The sequence below is a fragment of the Mustelus asterias genome, chromosome 21, assembly GCF_964213995.1.
Source record: "Mustelus asterias chromosome 21, sMusAst1.hap1.1, whole genome shotgun sequence".
Lineage (NCBI taxonomy): Eukaryota > Metazoa > Chordata > Chondrichthyes > Carcharhiniformes > Triakidae > Mustelus > Mustelus asterias.
The window spans coordinates 32,474,172-32,494,803 of record NC_135821.1 but is presented as its reverse complement, the minus strand read 5'-3'; the positions used below and the strand labels follow the sequence as shown (position 1 = coordinate 32,494,803).

Below are 20,632 nucleotides of genomic sequence, written 5' to 3'. Positions count from 1 at the left end.
GACCACCCAGCACCAACCCATTTCCTGGAAATGGTAAAGATACACTCGGCCCAGTTGACCTTGCATGCTCCTCACTAACATCTGGGGCTTGTGCCAAAATTGGGAGAGCTGTCCCACAGAGTAGTCAGACAACAGCCTGACACAGACATATGGATAGTATCACACCTTACAGATAAATGTCCCAGGCGCTACCATCAGAGAGTATGGCCTGTCCCATCGGTAGACAGATCCAACAGAGATGATGGCACAGTACTAATCAGTGGCCCTGGAAATAGTCATCGACTCTGGACTCCATGAAGTCTCATGGCAGCAGGTCAAACACCGCAAGGACCAAGTGGCCTCTTTCTGTGCTGTAAACTTTCTATGATTCCATAACCATCAACCTGTGACTTCAACAGCATTACCATTATTGAGTTCCCCACCACAAGCATCCTGGGATTGCCATCGACCAGAACTGAACCAGCCATATAAATATTCTGTCTACAAGAGCAGGTCAGAGATTGGGAATTCTGCAGTAAGTAACCTCCTGACTCCCCAAAGCCTGTCCACCATCTACAAGGCACAAATCAGGAGTGTAATGGGATACACTCCACTTGCCTGGATGAGTGCAGCTCCAAAAACATTCAAGAGATCTTGCAGGGCAAAGCAGCCCACTTGATTGACACCTCATCCACTACCTTAAATATTCACTCCCTCCATCATCACACAGTGGCAGTAGTGTGTACCATACATAGGATGCTTGCAGCAATTCACCAAAGTTCCTTCAACAGCACCTTCCATTATCAACTTAATGGGACAAGGGCAGCAGGTGCGTGGGAATGTCACTACCCATTAGGTTCTCCTCCAAACCACACAACCATCCTGACTTGGAACTGTATCACTGTTCTTTCAGTGTCACTGGGTCAAAATCCTGGAATCCCCTAATAGCACTGTGAGTGTACCTGCATCACTTGAAAAACGATATATATTGCACTGGAGGGGGTACAGAGGAGATTCACTAGGTTGATTCTGGAGTTGAGGGGGTTGGCTTATGAGGAAAGACTGAGTAGACTGGGGCTATACTCATTGGAATTCAGAAGAATGAGGGGAGAGCTTATAGAAACATACAAGATTATGAAGGGAATAGATTAGATAGAAGCAGGGCATGGCAGGTGAAACTAGAACTAGGGGGCATGGCCTCAAAACGAGAGCAGATTTAAGACTGAGTTGAGGAGGAACTCCTTCACACAAAGGGTTGTGAATCTGTGGAATTCCCTGCCCAGTGAAGCAGTTGAGGCTGCCTCATTGAATGTTTTTAAGGCAACGATAAATAAATATTTGAACAGTAAAGGAATTACGGGTTATGGTGAGCGGGCAGGTAAGTGGAGCTGAGTCCACGAAAAGATCAGCCATGATCTTATTGAATGGCGGAGCAGGCTCGAGGGGCCAGATGGCCTACTCCTGCTCCTAATTCTTATGTTCTTATCACATGGACCACAGCAATATACAAGGTTTCTCACTGCCACCTTCTCAAAGGCAATTAGGGATAGGCAACGTCCCAGGGGAAAATTGCGCGCGAGGATGGGGAGACCTAACAGAACAGCAATCCTTAAAAAGAAACAAAGGGACAACACGGGAACCTACAAACCAAAGTCAGTAAAAGAAATTAGAATGTAGGCCTTGAAAGAACGAGAAATGAAAGAGATGAGGAATATGGGATGGTAAGAGGGAATCAGTGTGGAATTACTGAGCGCAGAATTACCCAAATAAGCTCCTGCAGTTCAAGAAAATGAGAGATCTTGTTGACAATGATAATTGTGTGATTGTCAAACAACAGGAGGGAAATTCAACAATGCAGAAAGGGAGATTAGGAGTTTCAGGTATCTGAGAAATCTCTGCATCGTTGACACAGGAGAAGATAATTATTTTGCTCATCTATTGCTTTTTTGTAATCTCTAGGTTCAATTCTGATAACTGTATCCTACCAAGTCCCGCTCAATCACCCTGTATGTCGCTTACCTGGTCCCAAACCAAGTCAAATTCAAAATCTGCATCTTCGTAGTTTCACCCCTTCCTACTTGTATAATCTCCTCTAGTCTTATAACAGCATTGATAACAGCTTTGAACTTGACGTTCCAACAGGACAGATTTTCCTGCCTGTGTACAGACCTGTTCTCAGCTACTTTCTGCTGGTTGTATTGTGTATGAAAACCATTCAGTTCTTCCAGAAGGCCCGCGGTGAGCATGTCATCGACCCGGCGATCCAGACGTCCATCTAGAACTAGAGACAGGAAGTAAAGAACTGTAAGATTGGCAACACTTCGTAAATATTTGGGGTAGGGGAGGCTCGGGGGATGGGGAGGCTCACAGCACAAGCACTCGCGGGGACCAGGAGGAGAATCACACCACAGCCATCAAGAGCCAACATTGATGTAACGTGGCATTATGCCATCTTGGCCCAGACTGAAACCTGCCGCAGATTATAACGTCTTCCAACTTTCTAGGCAAACCCTACTGCATTCCTGATCGTCTGTGGTGATGGTGGCTTCTCAGTTCTTTTTGCTAGGCTCCAACTCAACCTATCCCTGATCATCTGGCATCTTCTTTTTTCATTTCTCCTTCATAACCCCTCACTCTTCCCAGTTACCTAACACTTCACCCTCAAATTTCATTCTTATTCCCTTCACTTAGTGACTTCCAATTGAGAATTCCCCTCGGCCTCCCCTCCAGTTTGCACCGTTACTCTCACTCAATTTCACTCTGCACATGCTGATCTCTTAGAGAATTAACTCCTCGAAGGGCATCTAAAACAAAGTTGAACCAACAAGAGGAAGATCTTAGAATCATTACAAATCACCGAGAAGTTACAGTTCAGTGAACAGCAATGATTTCAATCCTTTAAGACTACAACACAGGATATATTATCAGTGGGCGGCACGGTAGCACAGTGGTTAGCACTGCTGCTTCACAGCTCCAGGGACCTGGGTTCGATTCCCGGCTTGGGTCACTGTCTGTGTGGAGTTTGCACATTCTCCTCGTGTCTGTGTGGGTTTCCTCCGGGTGCTCCGGTTTCCTCCCACGGTCCAAAGATGTGCGGGTTAGGTTGATTAGCCATATTAAAAATTGCCCCTTAGTGTCCTGAGATGCATAGGTTAGAGGGATTAGTGGGTAAAATATGTAGGGATATGGGAGTAGGGTCTGGGTGGGATTGTGGTCGGTGCAGACTCGATGGGCCGAATGGCCTCTTTCTGTACTGTAGGGTTTCTATGATTTCTATGACATGTAACCAATTCTCATGTGGATGTTCTGCAGCAGAAAGTAAGGACAAGAAAGAAACAAAATTTAGTATTTAAAAAGCAAAACATAGATTCTCAACATATATCTCAGCACCACTTCCGCTGTCCTGTCAGAGGTACAGTGTTCTCAATATAGTTCTGATTTATTTTCAATGGGTGCACACACGTACACTGCCAGGTTTCCTGATCCTGGGAAACTGTGCAACAACTATACAATTTAAACCAGGTTTCCAACTGCACAGTAGAAAGCTGCTTTAAACACTATAGAAGCATGTCGCCTCTCGCGAGCTCGAAACCTGCCACCATGGAAACAATACAGCCATGAGGATGGCCAGTTGGAGAGGCATTTTCCAATCACTAGGGTTTGCAATCATCAAGCAGATTTGTTTATTCACTTTCTCTTACCCGCTAGGTCAGCGTGCAGCCACAGTATGCAGGGCCGTGGAAAGCGCAGTGCTCCTCCAAGTGGGCCTCCCCCTTCCTCCTGGTGCTGCTGCTGCAGAAGTTTGCTGTGAGGAACTCCCACCTCCTCGTAGACCTGCAGACTTCTGCTCAGAGAAACACTGCACGTTACTGAGTTACTGGCAGACAGGCCACTGTTACAGCACTTTGTCTCCTTAGATATGGATATAACTTTAACATAAAATGTTTCCACTTGTGGGAAGTCCAAAACTAGAGGTGCTAGTTATCAGACAGTCACTGATAAATCTAATACGGATCTTAGGAAAAACTTCTTCATCCAGAGAATGGTCAGAATATGGGTACTTGCTACGAATGTTTCCCTTAGTGTCAGGGAAATTAGCACGGTAAATATGTGGGGTTACAGGGATCGGGCCCAGTGCAGGCTCGATGGGCCAAATGACCTCCTTCGGGCACTGTCAGGATTCTATGTGCTTCCTGCCTCCGTGGAGTAGGAAACCAAAAGCTCCCAGGAGGGAGGAATGCATCCGGGAACGTGCCCTAGATGACTCTCCACTATTTTTCCAGTTAGCGCAGGGCTGTGAGTATTCAGAACAAAGTTTCTGGGGGGAGTCTTTCACCCACATGATCCAAGATAATGATGAGGACATTATGAACATGAATAACCTGCACCTCCAAAGTCTCCTTGATTCAACAGGCATCAGCTGAACTTCTTTCATGAGCATCCTACAGCCAATTAGGTATCTTTATTTATCTTATAATGTAGGGAACGCTCACTTGTCTGCAGTGAAACTGCACAGATATCAATGTGATGACCAGATACATTAGTACCATTGGCTGAAGGATTAATAGCGATCAGGCCCACCAGGGAGAACGCCCCCGTTTCGTCTGGTGTACTCGAGCGTGAGCACATTCAACAGTGCAGCACTCCCCCTGTACTTACTGGGACATCAGCCTGACTTACATGCTGAAGTTGCAGAACCTCAGCCTTCAGAGTCTGAGGCGAGGGGATGCTACCAACTGAGCCACAGCTGACACTCCATCTGGTACCATGCAGTTTGCGAGAGTCTGAGAGGTAACTCCAATGCAAGGGACTTGAGTGGAGACAAGAAGCGAGAAAGCAGCATGTGGACTGGAATGAATGGGACAATTGTTAAATCAGCTCTACCTGAAGCAGAGTTGATGATGTTCAGTCTATAGCCATCACTCAGATTGAGCTGACCTTGCTACCTTGCGTTTATCATGTGGGTGCAATTTCTCTGCCATTTCAGGGTCAACCTCAGCCAATCGTTTGTAGAGGTCCTGAGAGTCGAGTTTCTCCAGTTCTTCCTTCCTGTTGGGCGATGAGGTTCCACTCCCAACACCCCCGTCTGTAGCAGAACAAATCTTCCCTTCCTACAGGAGCATATCAACCAACAGGGTGTCACAAATTCATCACTGAGAGTCCGAAATAGAGCAGCACAATCTAATCTCCTGAAGTGAGAGACTGCTAGAAACTCAGGGCTGGAATCAAACCATTCACAAGTTCAGCAGCATCAGTCTCATCAGAGACCCTCGCTTTCATAGGATTTTATTCACACTTCCGTACACCCATCGAACAACAGGATAGCACGAAGAAATAACTAAATGTATGTTTTTTTAGACTGGAGGAAGGCTTGTAGTGGAGTGCCTCAGCAGTCAGTGTTGAGACCCCTGTTTTTCCTGATGTATTTTATTGACCTAGACCTCGATATACTGGGCACAACTTCAAAATTTGTGAATGATACAATTCACAATGCTTCCAGGTTTTGAGGGAGATCATGTGGAACTTCAAAGGGACATAGACAAGTTGGTGGATTGGGCAGACAGGTGGCAGATGAAGTGCAGTCAGAGAAATGTGAAGTGATTTATTTGGTAGGATGAACATCGAGAGACGATAAGGGATACAACTCTAAAGGGGGTTGGAGCACCTAAGGGTATATGTACAGAAACCATTGAAGGTGACAGGGACATGTTGAGAGAGCATTTATAAGGCATGCTGTGTCCTCTGCTTTATTAATAGAGGTGTAGAATACAAGACAAGGAGGTTATGTTGAATTTGTAGAAGTCACCAGTTCGACTTCAGCTAGCCACCACTTCAGAAAAGATGTGAAGGCATTAACAAAAGAGGATGCAGAAAAGCTTCACAAGAATGGTTCCAGGAATGGGGAACTTCACTTATGAAGATAAACTGGGAAAGTTAAGACTTTTCCTTAGAGAAAAGTTTTTAGTTTATTAATGTCACAAGTAGGCTTACATTAACACTGCAATGAAGTTACTGTGAAAAGAAGACTGAGGGGAGATTTGATAGGTATTCAAACAATGAGGAGTCGGGATAGGGAGAAACTGGTCCCACTCATAAAAGGATTGAGAACCGGGGGTACAGATTTAAAGCAATTAGTAAAAGAAGCAAACAAGTGATATGGTTAGGGTTTGGAATGCACTGCCTGACTGTGTGTGGGGGAGGTTCAATCAAAGCATTCAAAAGGGAATTAGACTGTTATCTGAGAAAAGGAAGAATGTGCAGGATTATACGGAGAAGACAGGGGAATGGCACAAGGTGAGTTGCTCATGTGGGGAGCAGGGCCAAATGCCTAACTTCTGTGCTTTAACATTTCTGTGATTCAGGGTAATACAAAATAATTAATGTGCTACACTCCCTGACATATTCACGTCATCTTACCAAACTGACAGAATTGTATTCTCCACTTCAGCCTAAACACACCATGGCCCTGAAATCTTTCATTTTGAGAGGATTCAGGCTCCCTCGCCATTATGTGATACAATATGTATCCCCCCTACCCCACTCTATGATACCCTCCCCGTGACAATGCTCAGCGATGGTTGATGAACTGCAGCAGAAAGCTCCCCAGTACCTTTGTGTCCACCAGCACTTTCCAAAGCAGTGACTCGATGTAGTAATTGGTTCCTCCCACGATAATTGGAATCTTTTGTCTGTCAATGATATCTTCAATGTGTGAAGTTAATGAAAATCTCTTTTGTTTAAAGTTTGAGGACTGACTACATTCAACCTGATCATTAAAATACACAAGGTTTCGGCCACCATTAGGTATTGGCTCAACATCCAGTCCGATCTCTTGCCAAGCCAGGGAATAGAGGCAGAGTCTAAGTCCGGGAAAATCAGGATCAGTTGGTAACTTTGTCACCTGAATCAAAAGGCCATGGGGTTCAAATCTCATTCCAGAGACTCCGCTGAATCCATGGAATCCCTACAGTACAGAATGTCGAGTCTGCACTGACTCTCCAAAAGAGTATCTTACCCAGCCTACCCTCCGTCCTAGCCCCGTAACCCCACACATTTACCATGGCTAATCCACCTAACCTGCACATCTTTTGGACACTAAGGGACAATTTAACATGGGAAATCCCCCTAACCTGCAGCTGGACTGTGGGAGGAAACCCACACAGATTGCTCATTACTCGTGGATCATCCTGTATTATCACTCCACCCCATCTCGGCCTCAGGTCGTCTGTTGAAGCTTTCTTCCATGTCTTTGCTACATCCAGGCCGGACTTTTCCAATGCTTTCGTTAGCCTCCCATTCACCACTTCAAAAGCTTGACTGACCCATCTAAAATCACATCAAATCCTGTTCATCCTTCACCCCTGTGCTGACATCATTGGCCTCCAGTCCATCAACGTCTCCAATTTAAAACTCCTCTTGTTTTTAAACCCCCTGTGGCCTCACCCCTCCCTGTCCCTGAAAATCCCCCCGGAACCTCAACCCTCGGAGTTATCTGCACTCAGTGAGTCCTGACCTCCTCTTCAATACCTAACATTGGAACACACAAATTAGGAGCAGGAAAAGGCCACTCAGCCTCTCTAGCCTGCTCCACCATTCAATAAGAAGGTTAGGTTGATTGGCCATGGTAAATTACCCCTTAGCGTCAGGAGGGTTAGCAGGGTAAATATGTGGGGTTACGGTGAGGGGGTCTGGGTGGGATTGTTGTCGGTGCAGACTCAATGGGTCGAATGGCCTCCTCCTGCACTGTAGTGATTCTATGAAGATCATGGCTGGTCTAATTTGAACCAGTTTAGCCAATTCCTGCCAACCCCTGATGACCCTTGCTTGGGAAGAATCTCCTGAGCTCTACCTTAAAGATATTCAAAGAATCTGTCTCAGCGACCTTTTCAGGAAGGATGTTCCAAAGACTCAACCCCCTCATCTCTGTCTTAAATGGGAACTCCTTCTTTATAAACAGTGACCTCTAATTCTAGGTTCTCTCAAGAGGAAGCATCCTCTCCACATCCACCCCGTCAATACCCCTCAGGATTTAATATGTTTTAATGAAGTCACCTCTTAGTCTTTTAAACTCCAGTGGATACAAGCCTAGCCTGTCCAACCTGTCCTCATGAGAAAACACACCCATTCTTGGTATTAGTTTAGTAAACCTTCTCTGAACTGCTTCCTTTGCATCCTTCCTTAAATGAGGAGACCAATACTGTACATAGCACGGTAGGCAGCATGGGGGCACAGTGGTTACCTCACAGCTCCAGGGACCCGGGTTCAATTCCCAGCTTGGGTCACTGTCTGTGTGGAGTTTGCATGTTTTCTCCGGGTGTTTCCTCCGGGTGCTCCGGTTTCCTCCCATAGTCCAAAGATGTACGGGTTAGGTTGATTGGCCATGCTAAGTTGTCCCTTAGTGTCCTGGAATGTATATGTTAGAGGCATTAGTGGGATAAATGTGTGGGGTTGTGGGATAGGGCCTGGGGTGGGATTGTTGTTGGTGCAGACTCAATGGGCCAAATGGCCACCTTCTGTAGGGATTCTATGATTAATTGCAGATATAACCTCCCAATACCCTGTCAGACTGAAGCATACCCCCCCTGGCCTTGTATACCTAGTCTTCATCATTTCAGCACTGGCATCTGTACAGTCAGTTCTGGAGTTACATTCACAAACCTCTCAGTTTCTCTACTTCTTTCTCCTACTGTAAAAAAGTCCACTCAACCCACCTCTCTGACAAAGATTCTGGTCATCTGTCTTAATACCTTATATGGATCGGTATCCAAGCTGGTTGCAAACACGAATCAGCCACGGGTATTCTACCTTATGTCTAAGATGACATAACAATATAAGATGCAGAATAAAAACCCCCACCCCCAATAGAGACATGAAATCACCACCATACCCCCCACCACACCACTCCTCCACCCCCGCAGTTACTGACTGACACCCCACCTCCCCCCAATGCCACCTGTACCCGACCATCCTTTCCCTTCCGAATACCGCCTGAAATGACACCCCTTCACACCTCCCTCCCCCCCCCCCCCCCCCGCTCCCCCTCCCCCCCCCAATCAGACTGAAATCATGAAATCGCCGCCCCCACCGCGGGTACAGCCTGAAATGACACCCCCACTTTGAAAAAAGGATATTACAGACAAAGCCTTATTCCTGAAGTCAACAACAGAATAGGAGACGAGGGGATCCAGGAAGCTGATCATGTGGTGAGTGCAGAGTTGCTGCTCCGCCTGTGTCACCTTGTTAGTGATGATGTCCAAACCTTTGTAAACCTGTAACGTACACACCAATATCAACATTGTTACTCAGCTCCACCTAGTGTGAACTTTTCTATTCTCTGCACACAATATACAGCCTCTTAACAGAGAATTGCACCCCTGTAAAACATCACCCAGTACCATTATACATCTCATCCTGCCCACTAGTGCCTTTCCAGCATCCTTATAATCTGCCACTTTCAATCCTCAACCCCCCCCCCCCCCCCCCCCAACCAACAACTGCACCCCAGCCGCCCTGTGAATTCTCCACCTTTGTACGACCCAATTATTACAGTGATATATTAATCTCTGGAATGGAGGGGGAAGCTGAGCTCGGAAGGGGCACTGGTCAGAGTGTTTACTGCAACAGAAAGGTGGAGAGGGAGGAGTTGATGTTTCCGGCGACTGAGCTTTTGTCAGAACGAGAAGGTTAACCCTTTCTTTCTCTCTCTCTCAAGATGCTGCTTTGCCCTCTAAGACACCCCAGCAGTTGTTTCTTCATTTAAGATTTCCAGTTTTTACAAAAAATTATTTCACAGGATGCGCTGCATGTTCCTAGTTGCCCTCGAGGTGGTGGTGCTGAGCTGTCTTTTTGAGCCGCTGCAGTGCATGTGCTGTTAGGGAGGGAATTCCAGATGTTTGACCCAGCAACAGTGAAGGAATGGCGATACATTTCCAAGTAAGAGTTTTAATAACACCAGGTTAACCAGGACTTTAAGCTGGTGTTGTTAAAACTCTTACTGCGTTCACCCCAGTCCAACGCCGGCATCTCCACATCATGATACATTTCCAAACCAGGATGGTGTGTGACAGGTCATGGTATTGCCATGTATTTGCTGCCCTTGTCCTTCTGAGTGTCGAGAATGTGGGTTTGGAAGGTACTGTCGAAGGAGGTTTCCAAGTGCTGCCATGCATCTTGTCCACGGTACACACGGCCACCACTTTGCATCAATAGTCGATGGGGTAGCAATCAAGCGAGCTGATTTGTCCGGGATGGTGTTGACTTTGAGTCTTCTTGGACCTGCACTCAATCATCACACTCCTGATGGTGGACAGGCTTTGGGGAGTCAGGAGGTGAGTTACTCCCCGCAGAATTCCCATCCCCTGACTTACTCTGGTAGCCACTGTATTTAGATGGCTGGTTCAGTTCAATGGTAATCCCAAGGACGTTGATAGTGGAGCATTCAGCAATTGTAATGGCATTGAATGTCCAGGAGCGATGGTTAAATTCTCTTTTGTTGGAGATCTTAGAGGCTGCCTGTAAACTTCACTGAATTCCATGATGCATTGCAGGGGATGAGTATACAGGGGATACTTTAATCTTCCATCTCAGCACAAGGTGGCAGCATGCACCATGACCAGTTTTGAGGCAGTTGCTGTTTGTCCACTGCTTGCAAAGATTGGATGCCTCAGGTTGGACAATTCAATAAGTATTCTACTTGGGATGCCACCATTCTTCCATGCAATATGCTATCCAGTCTCAGGCAGAGAGCTGAAGGGCTTCAGCAATGGACTTTTGGGTCTGAGACAAGTTGGTTGTCAGTTGATAAAGCTTCCCTGTGATTGTATTCTCGAGAGACTGCAGATTCTTGGGGTAGTTCATAGAAATCATAGAAACCCTACAGTACAGAAAGAGGCCATTCGGCCCATCGAGTCTGCACCGACCACAATCCCACCCAGGCCCTACCCCCATATCCCTACATATTTTACCCGCTAATCCCTCTAATCTACGCATCCCAGGACACTAAGGGACAATTTTTAGCATGGCCAATCAACCTAACCCGCACATCTTTGGACAGTGGGAGGAAACCGGAGCACCCGGAGGAAACCCACGCAGACACGAGGAGAATGTGCAAACTCCACAGAGACAGTGACCCAAGCCGGGAATCGAACCCAGGTCCCTGGAGCTGTGAAGCAGCAGTGCTAACCACTGTGCCACCGTTAGATGTAGCGGTGTGATGCTTGCAAGCACAGACAGCCAGAGGGTCAGTGTTGCTAAAAGCATTTTCATGTTGAACTAACTGAATATTAATCAATGACAGGCAGACAGTAACTGTGCCACAGGGCAGTGCACCGTATAGCTAAGCCAGATGCAGTACTCGGCTGCTCTGCCAGAGAGATGAGTAACGCCATACCTCAATCTGAGTGCCATTTGCCATGTTGCTTCACTGAGCTTCTGAACAGGTTAGTGATGATGGTTAGTTTCTGATCAGGTTAGTGATGGTGGTTCGTTTCTGATCAGGTTAGTGATGGTGGTTAGTGACGCTGGTTAGTTTGCTGAGGTTCTATGTCCTGTACAGGGTGTGACTGACTCTGACTCCTAACAAGGGGAGTTTCAGTTTGTCCTTGATGGGCACAGAGATGGATGAGATTTCAATAATGTTTAAACCTTTCCCGAGGGCGGATATGTTCAGGCCCCGCTCTCCCCCTCTTCCCCCAGTGAAATGGTGCGTTGACAATAATCTCTCCCTCAATGTCAGTAAAATGAAGGAGATTGTCATCGATTCAGGAAGTATAGGGGGGGATATGCCCCTGGCTACATCAACAGGGATGAAGTGGAAATGGTCAAGAGGTTCAAGTTTTTAGGTGTCCAAGTCACCAACAACCTGTCCTGGTCCATCCATGCGAACACTATAGTTAAGAAAGTCCACCAACGGCTCTACTTTCTCAGAAGATTAAGGAAATTTGGCATGTCTACTACGAATTTCACCAACTTTTACAGATGTATCATAGAAAGCATTCTTTCTGGTTGGATCACAGCTTGGTATAGCTCCTGCTCAAGTCCGCAAGAAAGTACAAAAGGTCAGGAATGTAGCCCAATCCAGGTAGTTTTGAGGAAGCAGGGGGGCTGCAGAAGGACTTGGACAGGTTAGGAGAGTGAGCAAAGAAGTGGCAGATGGAACACAATGTGGAAAAGTCATAGAATCATAGAAACCCTACAGTACAGAAAGAGGCCATTCGGCCCATCAAGTCTGCACCGACCACAATCCCACCCAGGCCCTAGCCCAATATCCCTACATATTTTACCCACTAATCTACGCATCCCAGGACACTAAGGGGCAATTTTAGCATGGCCAATCAACCTAACCCGCACATCTTTGGACTGTGGGAGGAAACCGGAGCACCCGGAGGAAACCCACGCAGACACGAGGAGAATGTGCAAACTCCACAGACAGTGACCCAAGCCGGGAATCGAACCCAGGTCCCTGGAGCTGTGAAGCAGCAGTGCTAACCACTGTGCTACCGTGCCGCCCAAGTGTGAGGTATTGCACTTTGGAAGGAGGAATGGAGGCATAGACTATTTTCAAAATGGGAAAATGCTTAGGAAATCAGAAACACAAAGGGACTTGGGAGTCGTTGTTCAAGATTCTCTTAAGGTTAACGTGCAGGTTCAGTCGGCAGTTAGAAAGGTAAAGGCAATGTTAGCATTCATGTCGAGAGGGCTAGAATACAACAGCAGGGATGTACTTCTGAGGCTGTATAAGGCTCTGGTCAGACCCCATTTGGAGTACTGTGAGCAGTTTTGGGCCCCGTATCTAAGGAAGGATGTGCTGGCCTTGGAAAAGGTCCCAAGGAGGTTCACAAGAATGATCCCTAGAATGAAGAGCTTGTCGTATGAGGAACGGTTGAGGACTCTTGGTCTGTCCTCATTGGAGTTTAGGAGGATGAGGGGGGATCTTATTGAAACTTACAGGATACTGGGAGGCTTGGATAGAGTGAATGTGGAGAGGATGTTTCCACTAGTAGGAAAAACTAGAACCAGAGGGCACAACCTCAGGCTGAAGGGACGATCCTTTAAAACAGAGATGAGGAGGAATTTCTTCAGAGTGGTGAATCTGTGGAACTCTTTGTCGCAGAAGGCTGTGGAGACCAGGTCATTGAGTGTCTTTAAGACAGAGATAGATAGGTTCCTGATTAATAAGGGGATCAGGGGTTATGGGGAAAAGGCAGGAGAATGGGGATGAGAAAAATATCAGCCATGATTGAATGGCGGAGCAGACTCGATGGGCCGAGTGGCCTAATTCTGCTTCTATGTCTTATGGTCAATCCATCACGCAAACCAACCTCCCATCCGTTGACTCTGTCTACACTTCCTGATGCCTCAGCAAAGCAGCCGACATAGTTAAGGACCCCACGCACCCCGGACATTCTCTCTTCTACCTTCTTCCACCAGGGAAAGAGATACAAAAGTCTGAGATCACGAATCAACCGACTCAAGAACAGCTTCTTCCCTGCTGCTGTCAGACTTTTGAATGGACCGACCTTGCATTGAGTTGATCTTTCTCTACACCCCAGCTATGACTGTAACACTACATTCTGCACCCTCTCCTTTCCTTCTCTATGAACGGTATGCTTTGTCTGTATAGCGCGCAAGAAACAATACTTTTCACTGTGTTAATACATGTGACAATAATAAATCAAATCTCTGGGACCTGCATGGAGTCGGCGCTGACGATCTCTCCGCTGAAGCGCCGGCCCAGCTCCAGCGCCAGGCGGGATTTCCCGCAGCCCGTGGCCCCCAAAATCACAACCAGCGGCCGGGGCAGCGACATAGCGGCACAGGGGGCCGGAAATCACCGGGGGAAGGGGATATACAAGGACCCGGAAATGATCGGGGGACCGGGTTTACGGAAGTCCGGGGAGACGGGAAGGCAGTGATTGCCGCCAGTGCCCGCATGCGCAGTTACATGACCGAGCCTGGTTTATGGCCGCCATCTTTATATGGGGCAGAATGCAGAAGGACGCAAGCGCGGCCTCCATCTTTATATGGGGCAGCGTGAGGAGCAGCGCATGCGCGCTTATCAACTGCTTTAGGAGGGGAGGATATGAATTTATGCCCCACTTTGTTCCAGGATCCGCAGTAATTTATGTTACACTGCCCTGTGTCTAAACTCCTTTTACAGGGAGTTAGAAGGATTTGCAGATGGAAACTAAAATGTTTTCCTTGTGAGATACCTTATTGCATTATGTTAGTGTTAGAATCCTTACAGTGCAGAAGGAAGCCATTTGGCCCATCAAGTCTGTACTGACCCCTTACACAGGGACAAAGTGCAAACTCCACACAGTCACTCAAGGCTGGATTCGAACCTGGGTTCCTGGCGCTATGAAGGAGCAATGCGAACCAGTGTGCCACCTCTCCTCATGCCAATAATGTCACTGTTCCTGAGGCTGCCCTGGAGTCAGAGTGTGCAGACAGGAATGTTAGTGAATTGCTGTTAGACTATGTTGCCCCTCCCTATTCACCCCCTATTCCCACTCTGAGTCCCAGCCTCCAGCAGTGATCAGTGCGCTGTCCGATATTGGCAGCCAGAAACAGGAGACACAGTGGATCAGTTCGATATCCTGACATCTGGGGGAGGGGCTGACTGGATATAGGGGATGGAGGAGACTGGATACAGGGGATGACCTGGGGTGTGGGACTGGATATAGGAGACGACCTGGGGTGTGGGACTGGATATAGGAGACATTGGGCAGAACTGGCCTTGGGGAAATGATGTGGAGATGCCGGTGTTGGACCGGGGTAAACACAGTAAGAAGTCTCACAACACCAGGTTAAAGTCTAACAGGTTTATTTGGTAGCAAAAGCAAAAGGGAAATGGACAGGACACTGCAGTTGTCTGCAGATTGTTCGTTGTGGTCAGTTTAATTGTGGTGTATTAATTTCAGTGCAGTTGCGATGCCTGGCGTGTAGGCCTGATATCCCAAAGACAGTAAGAAGTCTCACAACACCAGGTTAAAGTCCAATAGGTTTATTTGGTAGCGCAAGCCACAATCTTTCAGAGCGCTGCTCCTTCATCAGGTGAGTGGGAGTTCTGTCCACAAACAGGGCATATAAAGACACAAACTCAATTTACAAAATAATGGTTGGTATGCGAGTCTTTACAGGTAATCAAGTCTTAAAGGTACAGACAGTGTGAGTGGAGAAAGGGTTAACATAGAACAGTACAGCACAGAACAGGCCCTTCAGCCCACAATGTTGTGCCGAGCTTTATCTGAAACCAAGATCAAGCTATCCCACTCCCTATCATCCTGGTGTGCTCCATGTGCCTATCCAATAACCGCTTAAATGTTCCTAAAGTGTCTGACTCCACTATCACTGCAGGCAGTCCATTCCACACCCCAACCACTCTCTGCGTAAAGAACCTACCTCTGATGTCCTTCCTATATCTCCCACCATGAACCCTATAGTTATGCCCCCTTGTAATAGCTCCATCCACCCGAGGAAATAGTCTTTGACTATTAAGCACAGGTTAAAGAGATGTGTATTGTCTCCAGCTAGGACAGTTAGTGAGATTTTGCAAGCCTTGGAGAACGCTTACCCGAAGATCAGAGGCTGAATGCCTATGATTGCTGAAGTGTTCCCCAACAGCATATCAGGTAGACAACGACTCATCGATCGACAGTTCTGACGCGCCACAGCGAAAAGCCGCACCGACCTCAGAAGACAAACACGGAACACGGCGGATAGAGTACCCTTCGTCATCCAGTACTTCCCCGGAGCGGAAAAGTTACGACATCTTCTCCAGAGCCTTCAACATGTCATTGGTGAAGACGAACATCTCGCCAAGGCCATCCCCACACCCCCACTTCTTGCCTTCAAACAACCGCACAACCTCAAACAGACCATTGTCCGCAGCAAACTACCCAGCCTTCAGGGGAACAGTGACCACGACACCACACAACCCTGCCACAGCAACCTCTGCAAGACGTGCCGGATCATCGACACGGATGCCATCATCTGATGTGAGAACACCATCCACCAGGTATACGGTACATACTCTTGCAACTCAGCCAACGTTGTCTACCTGATACGCTGCAGGAAAGGATGTCCCGAGGCATGGTACATTGGGGAGACCATGCAGACGCTACGACAACGGATGAATGAACATCGCTCGACAATCACCAGGCAAGACTGTTCTCTTCCTGTGGGGGAGCACTTCAGCGGTCACGGGCATTCGGCCTTTGATCTTCGGGTAAGCGTTCTCCAAGGCGGCCTTCACAACACACGACAACGCAGAGTCGCTGAGCAGAGACTGATAGCCAAGTTCCGCACACATGAGGACGGCCTCAACCAGGATCTTGGGTTCATGTCGCACTATCTGTAACCCCCACGACTTGCCTGGGCTTGCAAAATCTCTCTAACTGTCCTGGCTGGAGACAATACACATCTCTTTAACCTGTGCTTAACGCTCTCTCCACTCACATTGTCTGTACCTTTAAGACTTGATTACCTGTAAAGACTCGCATTCCAACCATTATTTTGTAAATTGAGTTGTGTCTTTATATGGCCTGTTTGTGAACAGAACTCCCACTCACCTGATGAAGGAGCAGCGCTCTGAAAGCTTGTGCTACCAAATAAACCTGTTGGACTTTAACCTGGTGTTGTGAGACTTCTTACTGTGCTTACCCCAGTCCAACGCCGGCATCCCCACATCATCCCAAAGACAGGCAGTGGTGGGACTTGCTAAATAGTGCATACCTTCACATGTTCACAACAGGTAGATTCCTGACTGTTACGCAACTAATGTATGATGCAACATTAGATGTGATTCTGCAATTGAATAACACTTGAGTGTGTTAAGATTTACGCTAACACCCAATTTAAGATTATCAGTCAGGCTCACAGCGTGACTCATTACACTTGCAAGAAGCTAATATATTCAAACACAGGAATCTGTTCTCTGCAGGAGGTCCCAATGGAGAGTGTGGGGTGGCACAGTGGTTGCCACTGCGGCCTCACAGTGCCAGGGACCGGAGTTTGATTTCAGCCTTGGGCGACTGTGTGTGGAGTTTGCACATTCTCTCCATATCTGCGTGGGTTTCCTCTGGGTGCTCCAGTTTCCTCCCACCTTCCAAAGATGTGCAGGTTAGGTTGATTAGTCATGCTAAATTGCCCTTAGTGTCCAAAGATGTGTAGGGTGGGTGGATTTGCCATGGTAAATGCAAGGGGTTACAGGGATAGGATATGCTCTTTTGGAGAGTCAGTGCAGAATCAATGCTGAATGGTTTTTATTCACTGTAGGGCTTCTATGATACTGGAACAACAGGCAGACAGGGAATTGCAATAGGATCTGGAATGCACTGTCTGAGAGTATGGTGGAGACAGATTCATACAGTGAGTGGTTAGGATCTGGAATACACTGTCTGAGAGTGTGGTGGAGACAGATTCACACAGCGAGTGGTTAGGATCTGGAATGCACTGTCTGAGAGTGTGGTGGAGACAGATTCACACAGTGAGTGGTTAGGATCTGGAATGCACTGTCTGAGAGTGTGGTGGAGACAGATTCATACAGCGAGTGGTTAGGATCTGGAATGTACTGTCTGAGAGTGTGGTGGAGACAGATTCACACAGCGAGTGGTTAGGATCTGGAATGCACTGTCTGAGAATTTGGTGGAGACAGATTTACACAGCAAGTGATTAGGATCTGGAATGCACTGTCTGAGAGTGTAGTGGAGACAGATTCACACAGCGAGTCATTAGGATCTGGAATGCACTGTCTGAGAGTGTGGTGGAGACAGATTCAATTGTGATGTTCAGAGGGAAACTGGATAAATATTCAAAGAGAAAAAAAATTGGAGGACTCCAGGGAAGGGTGGGAGTGGAACTAGTTGAGTTGCTCTTACAGAGACAGAACTGGCTGAATGGACTCCTGTGCTGTAACCAATCAATGATTCCAAAACAATCAGAGAGAAATAAACATTAGAGTGAGGCTGCAAGTACAATGTCTAAATACAGAGCGGCAGTGCATGGCCAGTGTACAAGGTCTGAATACAGAGTGGCAGTGCAAGGCCAGTGTACAAGGTCTGAGTACAGAGCGGCAGTGCACGGCCAGTGTACAAGGGCTGAGTACAGAGTGTGCAAGGCCAGTGTACAAGGGCTGAGTACAGAGTGTGCAAGGCCAGCGTACAAGGTCTGAGTACAAAGTGTGCAAGGCCAGTCTACAAGGTCTGAGTACAGAGTGTGCAAGGCCAGCGTACAAGGTCTGAGTACAAAGTGTGCAAGGCCAGTGTACAAGGGCTGAGTACAGAGTGTGCAAGGCCAGCATACAAGGTCTGAGTACAAAGTGTGCAAGGCCAGTCTACAAGGTCTGAGTACACAGCGGCAGTGCAAGGGCTGAGTACAGAGCGGCAGTCCAAGGACACTGTCAGCATGGGATTGTCTGCAAGCGACAGAAAAACATTGTCTTTACAAAATGTCCGTTTTATTGGATGGTGCTCAGTACAGCGAGAGGCAAACACACCGTCTTTACAGTTGCACAAGATTTAAAACATAATAAATAAAATTGCTAATGAAGTTAATCAGCAGGGTTTATTTTATTTTTGGGTTTTGGGATCTACATTTAACAGTGGCTTCAAATATCTTCTATATTAAGAAGTGTCTATCTGCCAGGTTACTGTAGAATAACCTACTGATTAAGGCCATTACCACAGGGGCCTCGTCTTGGCTTCTTGCTGTTGGATTCACGACCAGTTCCCTGAAACATTATTGTACATTTACAATGAAGGCGGAAGGAGAACATTCAACGCTGATTTGTTTGGTTTGCTGCCACTCGTGGGGACATTCTCTGCATTGACGAGGGGGAAGGCAGGGATAGTACAGAAATGCTGTGGTAATGTTTAAATGCTGAACATTGGCCAATGGTCGCAGGCACCCACTCTCTGAAAGTTGACGTACGACACCATTCACAACACAGCTTCCTGTCAACCCTGCTCCAGTCAAAACTTCAAAGAACCTGAAAATGCTGGAAAATCACCAGTACCTGAAAGAGAGAAGACAGCCTAACCTTTCACAAACCAGTGAGGCTTTGTCTCAGAGCCAGCCTTTCTACCTCTGGGTGCAAAGGTGCAGGGTCTAACCCTGATTCCAGGCAATTATAGCGACTGGAGACTTGGGCTCTCAACTCAGATATCCGGGTTGTGTGGGATCCTTGTGTTCGTTGGGTGTAGTGTTGTCCCTCCCCCACCCTCAACTGCACCCGTCACGTGTGTGGTGGGAATTGATCAGAACAGTGTGGACGATACAAAGATAACCAGAAGCAGCCTGACGAGTTAGTCGCTATTTCAGACAGTCTTCCAAGAGAAGAAGTATGATATGGAATTGTCAGCACTGAAACGTAAACGTTTCATTATTCTTACTGATGCTAACTATCCATTGCAGACTTGTGATTTTCAGCACTTCAAGCTGGTGTGGTGATCCTCAGGTTAAATCACCAGCAGTCAGCTCTCCCCCCTCAAATGGGAGAACAGCTTATGGTCTTCTGGCACTATGGCGACTTTATCTTTACTTTATAATCCGCTCAGAATAGCCATACACAGCTCTCCCTGCCAAAGAGAAACGTGGCTGACTGAACCAAACAGACCAGGTCCTGGAGAAGGATGTGGAACAGGTACGTAGCAATCTGAGATGAGAAACATGTGAGATGGTGGAGGGAGCATGTCTGCGATGGGCTGGCTCTCTGCATATGGTCAGACCATATAACAATGTGGCCCTGTTTAATAACACATTTAATCCAGTAATTATACACAAACAGAGAGACAGAGTGCAGTAATATTTAGCTTTACACAAGGAGCAAAACAAACTCATACTATTCACATCCTCTAATCATTTATCTTATTTTAAAACAGTGAGAAGAATAAAAAGTTTGGAACCAATGTACATTAATTCAATCCTTGCTCAGAGAAACACGCCAATGCAAAATCTGTTGTTTTAAACACTTTGGGATTTAGTTTGAAAAGCAGGAACCTTTTTTTTTCCTTTTTGTTACTTTTTGTGTGTTTTTTTTAAGAAAAAGGCACCAATTATTTTAAAGTCAGTTCAGTCTTCAAGAGGACCCCTTCGGTTGGGTTTATTCCTGGCAGGCGATCCTCCCCTCTCTCTCCGCCGTGCGTGCGGCCCCTGATGGTTGGTTTGGCCGCGCGCTAGTTATTGGTCACGTTTAGTTCAAGGCCCCTTGAAGTCAGGTCCCCCTCCCGAGGCCAGGTACGCTGAGGCCCCTAGGCAAGCAGCAGCTTCACAGAATCCGGGTATACCAGGGGGTCCGGGGAGACCAGGGTGCCCGGGCTGTCCAGACATACCTGGCAAGCCCTGTTCACCATCTCTGCCACTTATACTCCGTCCTGGCATTCCTGGGGGTCCTGGAAAGAGAAACAAAGGGCTTGCATTTATCGAGCAGCTTTCGTGGCTTCAGGACTTATTTCTTGGCTATTGGATCACAGGGAGACTAACTGGCATTAAAGAGGTAATGGGGAGGGGGGCGGTGATTGGAGGAACAAGAAAACCATTGAGAGATGCAAGTTCCTGTTGAGATGGATACATGGAAAATATTTCCAACGGTGTCAATTCCCACAGGTAGGACTTTTCAAACCTGGTTCTGGAGGAACAATTCCAAGTTATCCAA

The 20,632-nt window shown here is 47.1% G+C and overlaps 2 protein-coding genes across 3 annotated transcripts in view; both read right to left on the bottom strand.

Annotated features, from left to right (window-relative positions):
• The window catches only part of trit1 (tRNA isopentenyltransferase 1), a 29,321-nt gene extending 15,499 nt beyond the window's left edge, over window positions 1–13,822 (bottom strand). Inside the window, exons 1-6 of one of the 2 annotated variants that reach the window (XM_078237706.1) lie at window positions 13,667–13,822; window positions 9,111–9,248; window positions 6,590–6,688; window positions 4,918–5,090; window positions 3,681–3,823; window positions 2,149–2,260 (exon numbers count right to left, since the gene is read on the bottom strand). In XM_078237706.1, coding sequence (XP_078093832.1) covers window positions 2,149–2,260; window positions 3,681–3,823; window positions 4,918–5,090; window positions 6,590–6,688; window positions 9,111–9,248; window positions 13,667–13,786 — 785 coding nt within the window. In that variant the 5' untranslated portion in view covers window positions 13,787–13,822. Of the gene's footprint in view, window positions 1–2,148; window positions 2,261–3,680; window positions 3,892–4,917; window positions 5,091–6,589; window positions 6,689–9,110; window positions 9,249–13,666 lie in introns of both variants that reach the window. The other variant, XM_078237705.1, reaches the window with a different exon arrangement.
• Window positions 13,823–18,434: 4,612 nt separating this feature from the next.
• Window positions 18,435–20,632, bottom strand: part of col9a2 (procollagen, type IX, alpha 2) — a 203,448-nt gene continuing 201,250 nt past the window's right edge. The window contains exon 32 of the mRNA XM_078237704.1: window positions 18,435–20,369. Within this exon, the coding sequence (XP_078093830.1) occupies window positions 20,176–20,369 (194 nt within the window). The 3' untranslated portion in view covers window positions 18,435–20,175. The remainder of the gene's footprint in view (window positions 20,370–20,632) is intronic.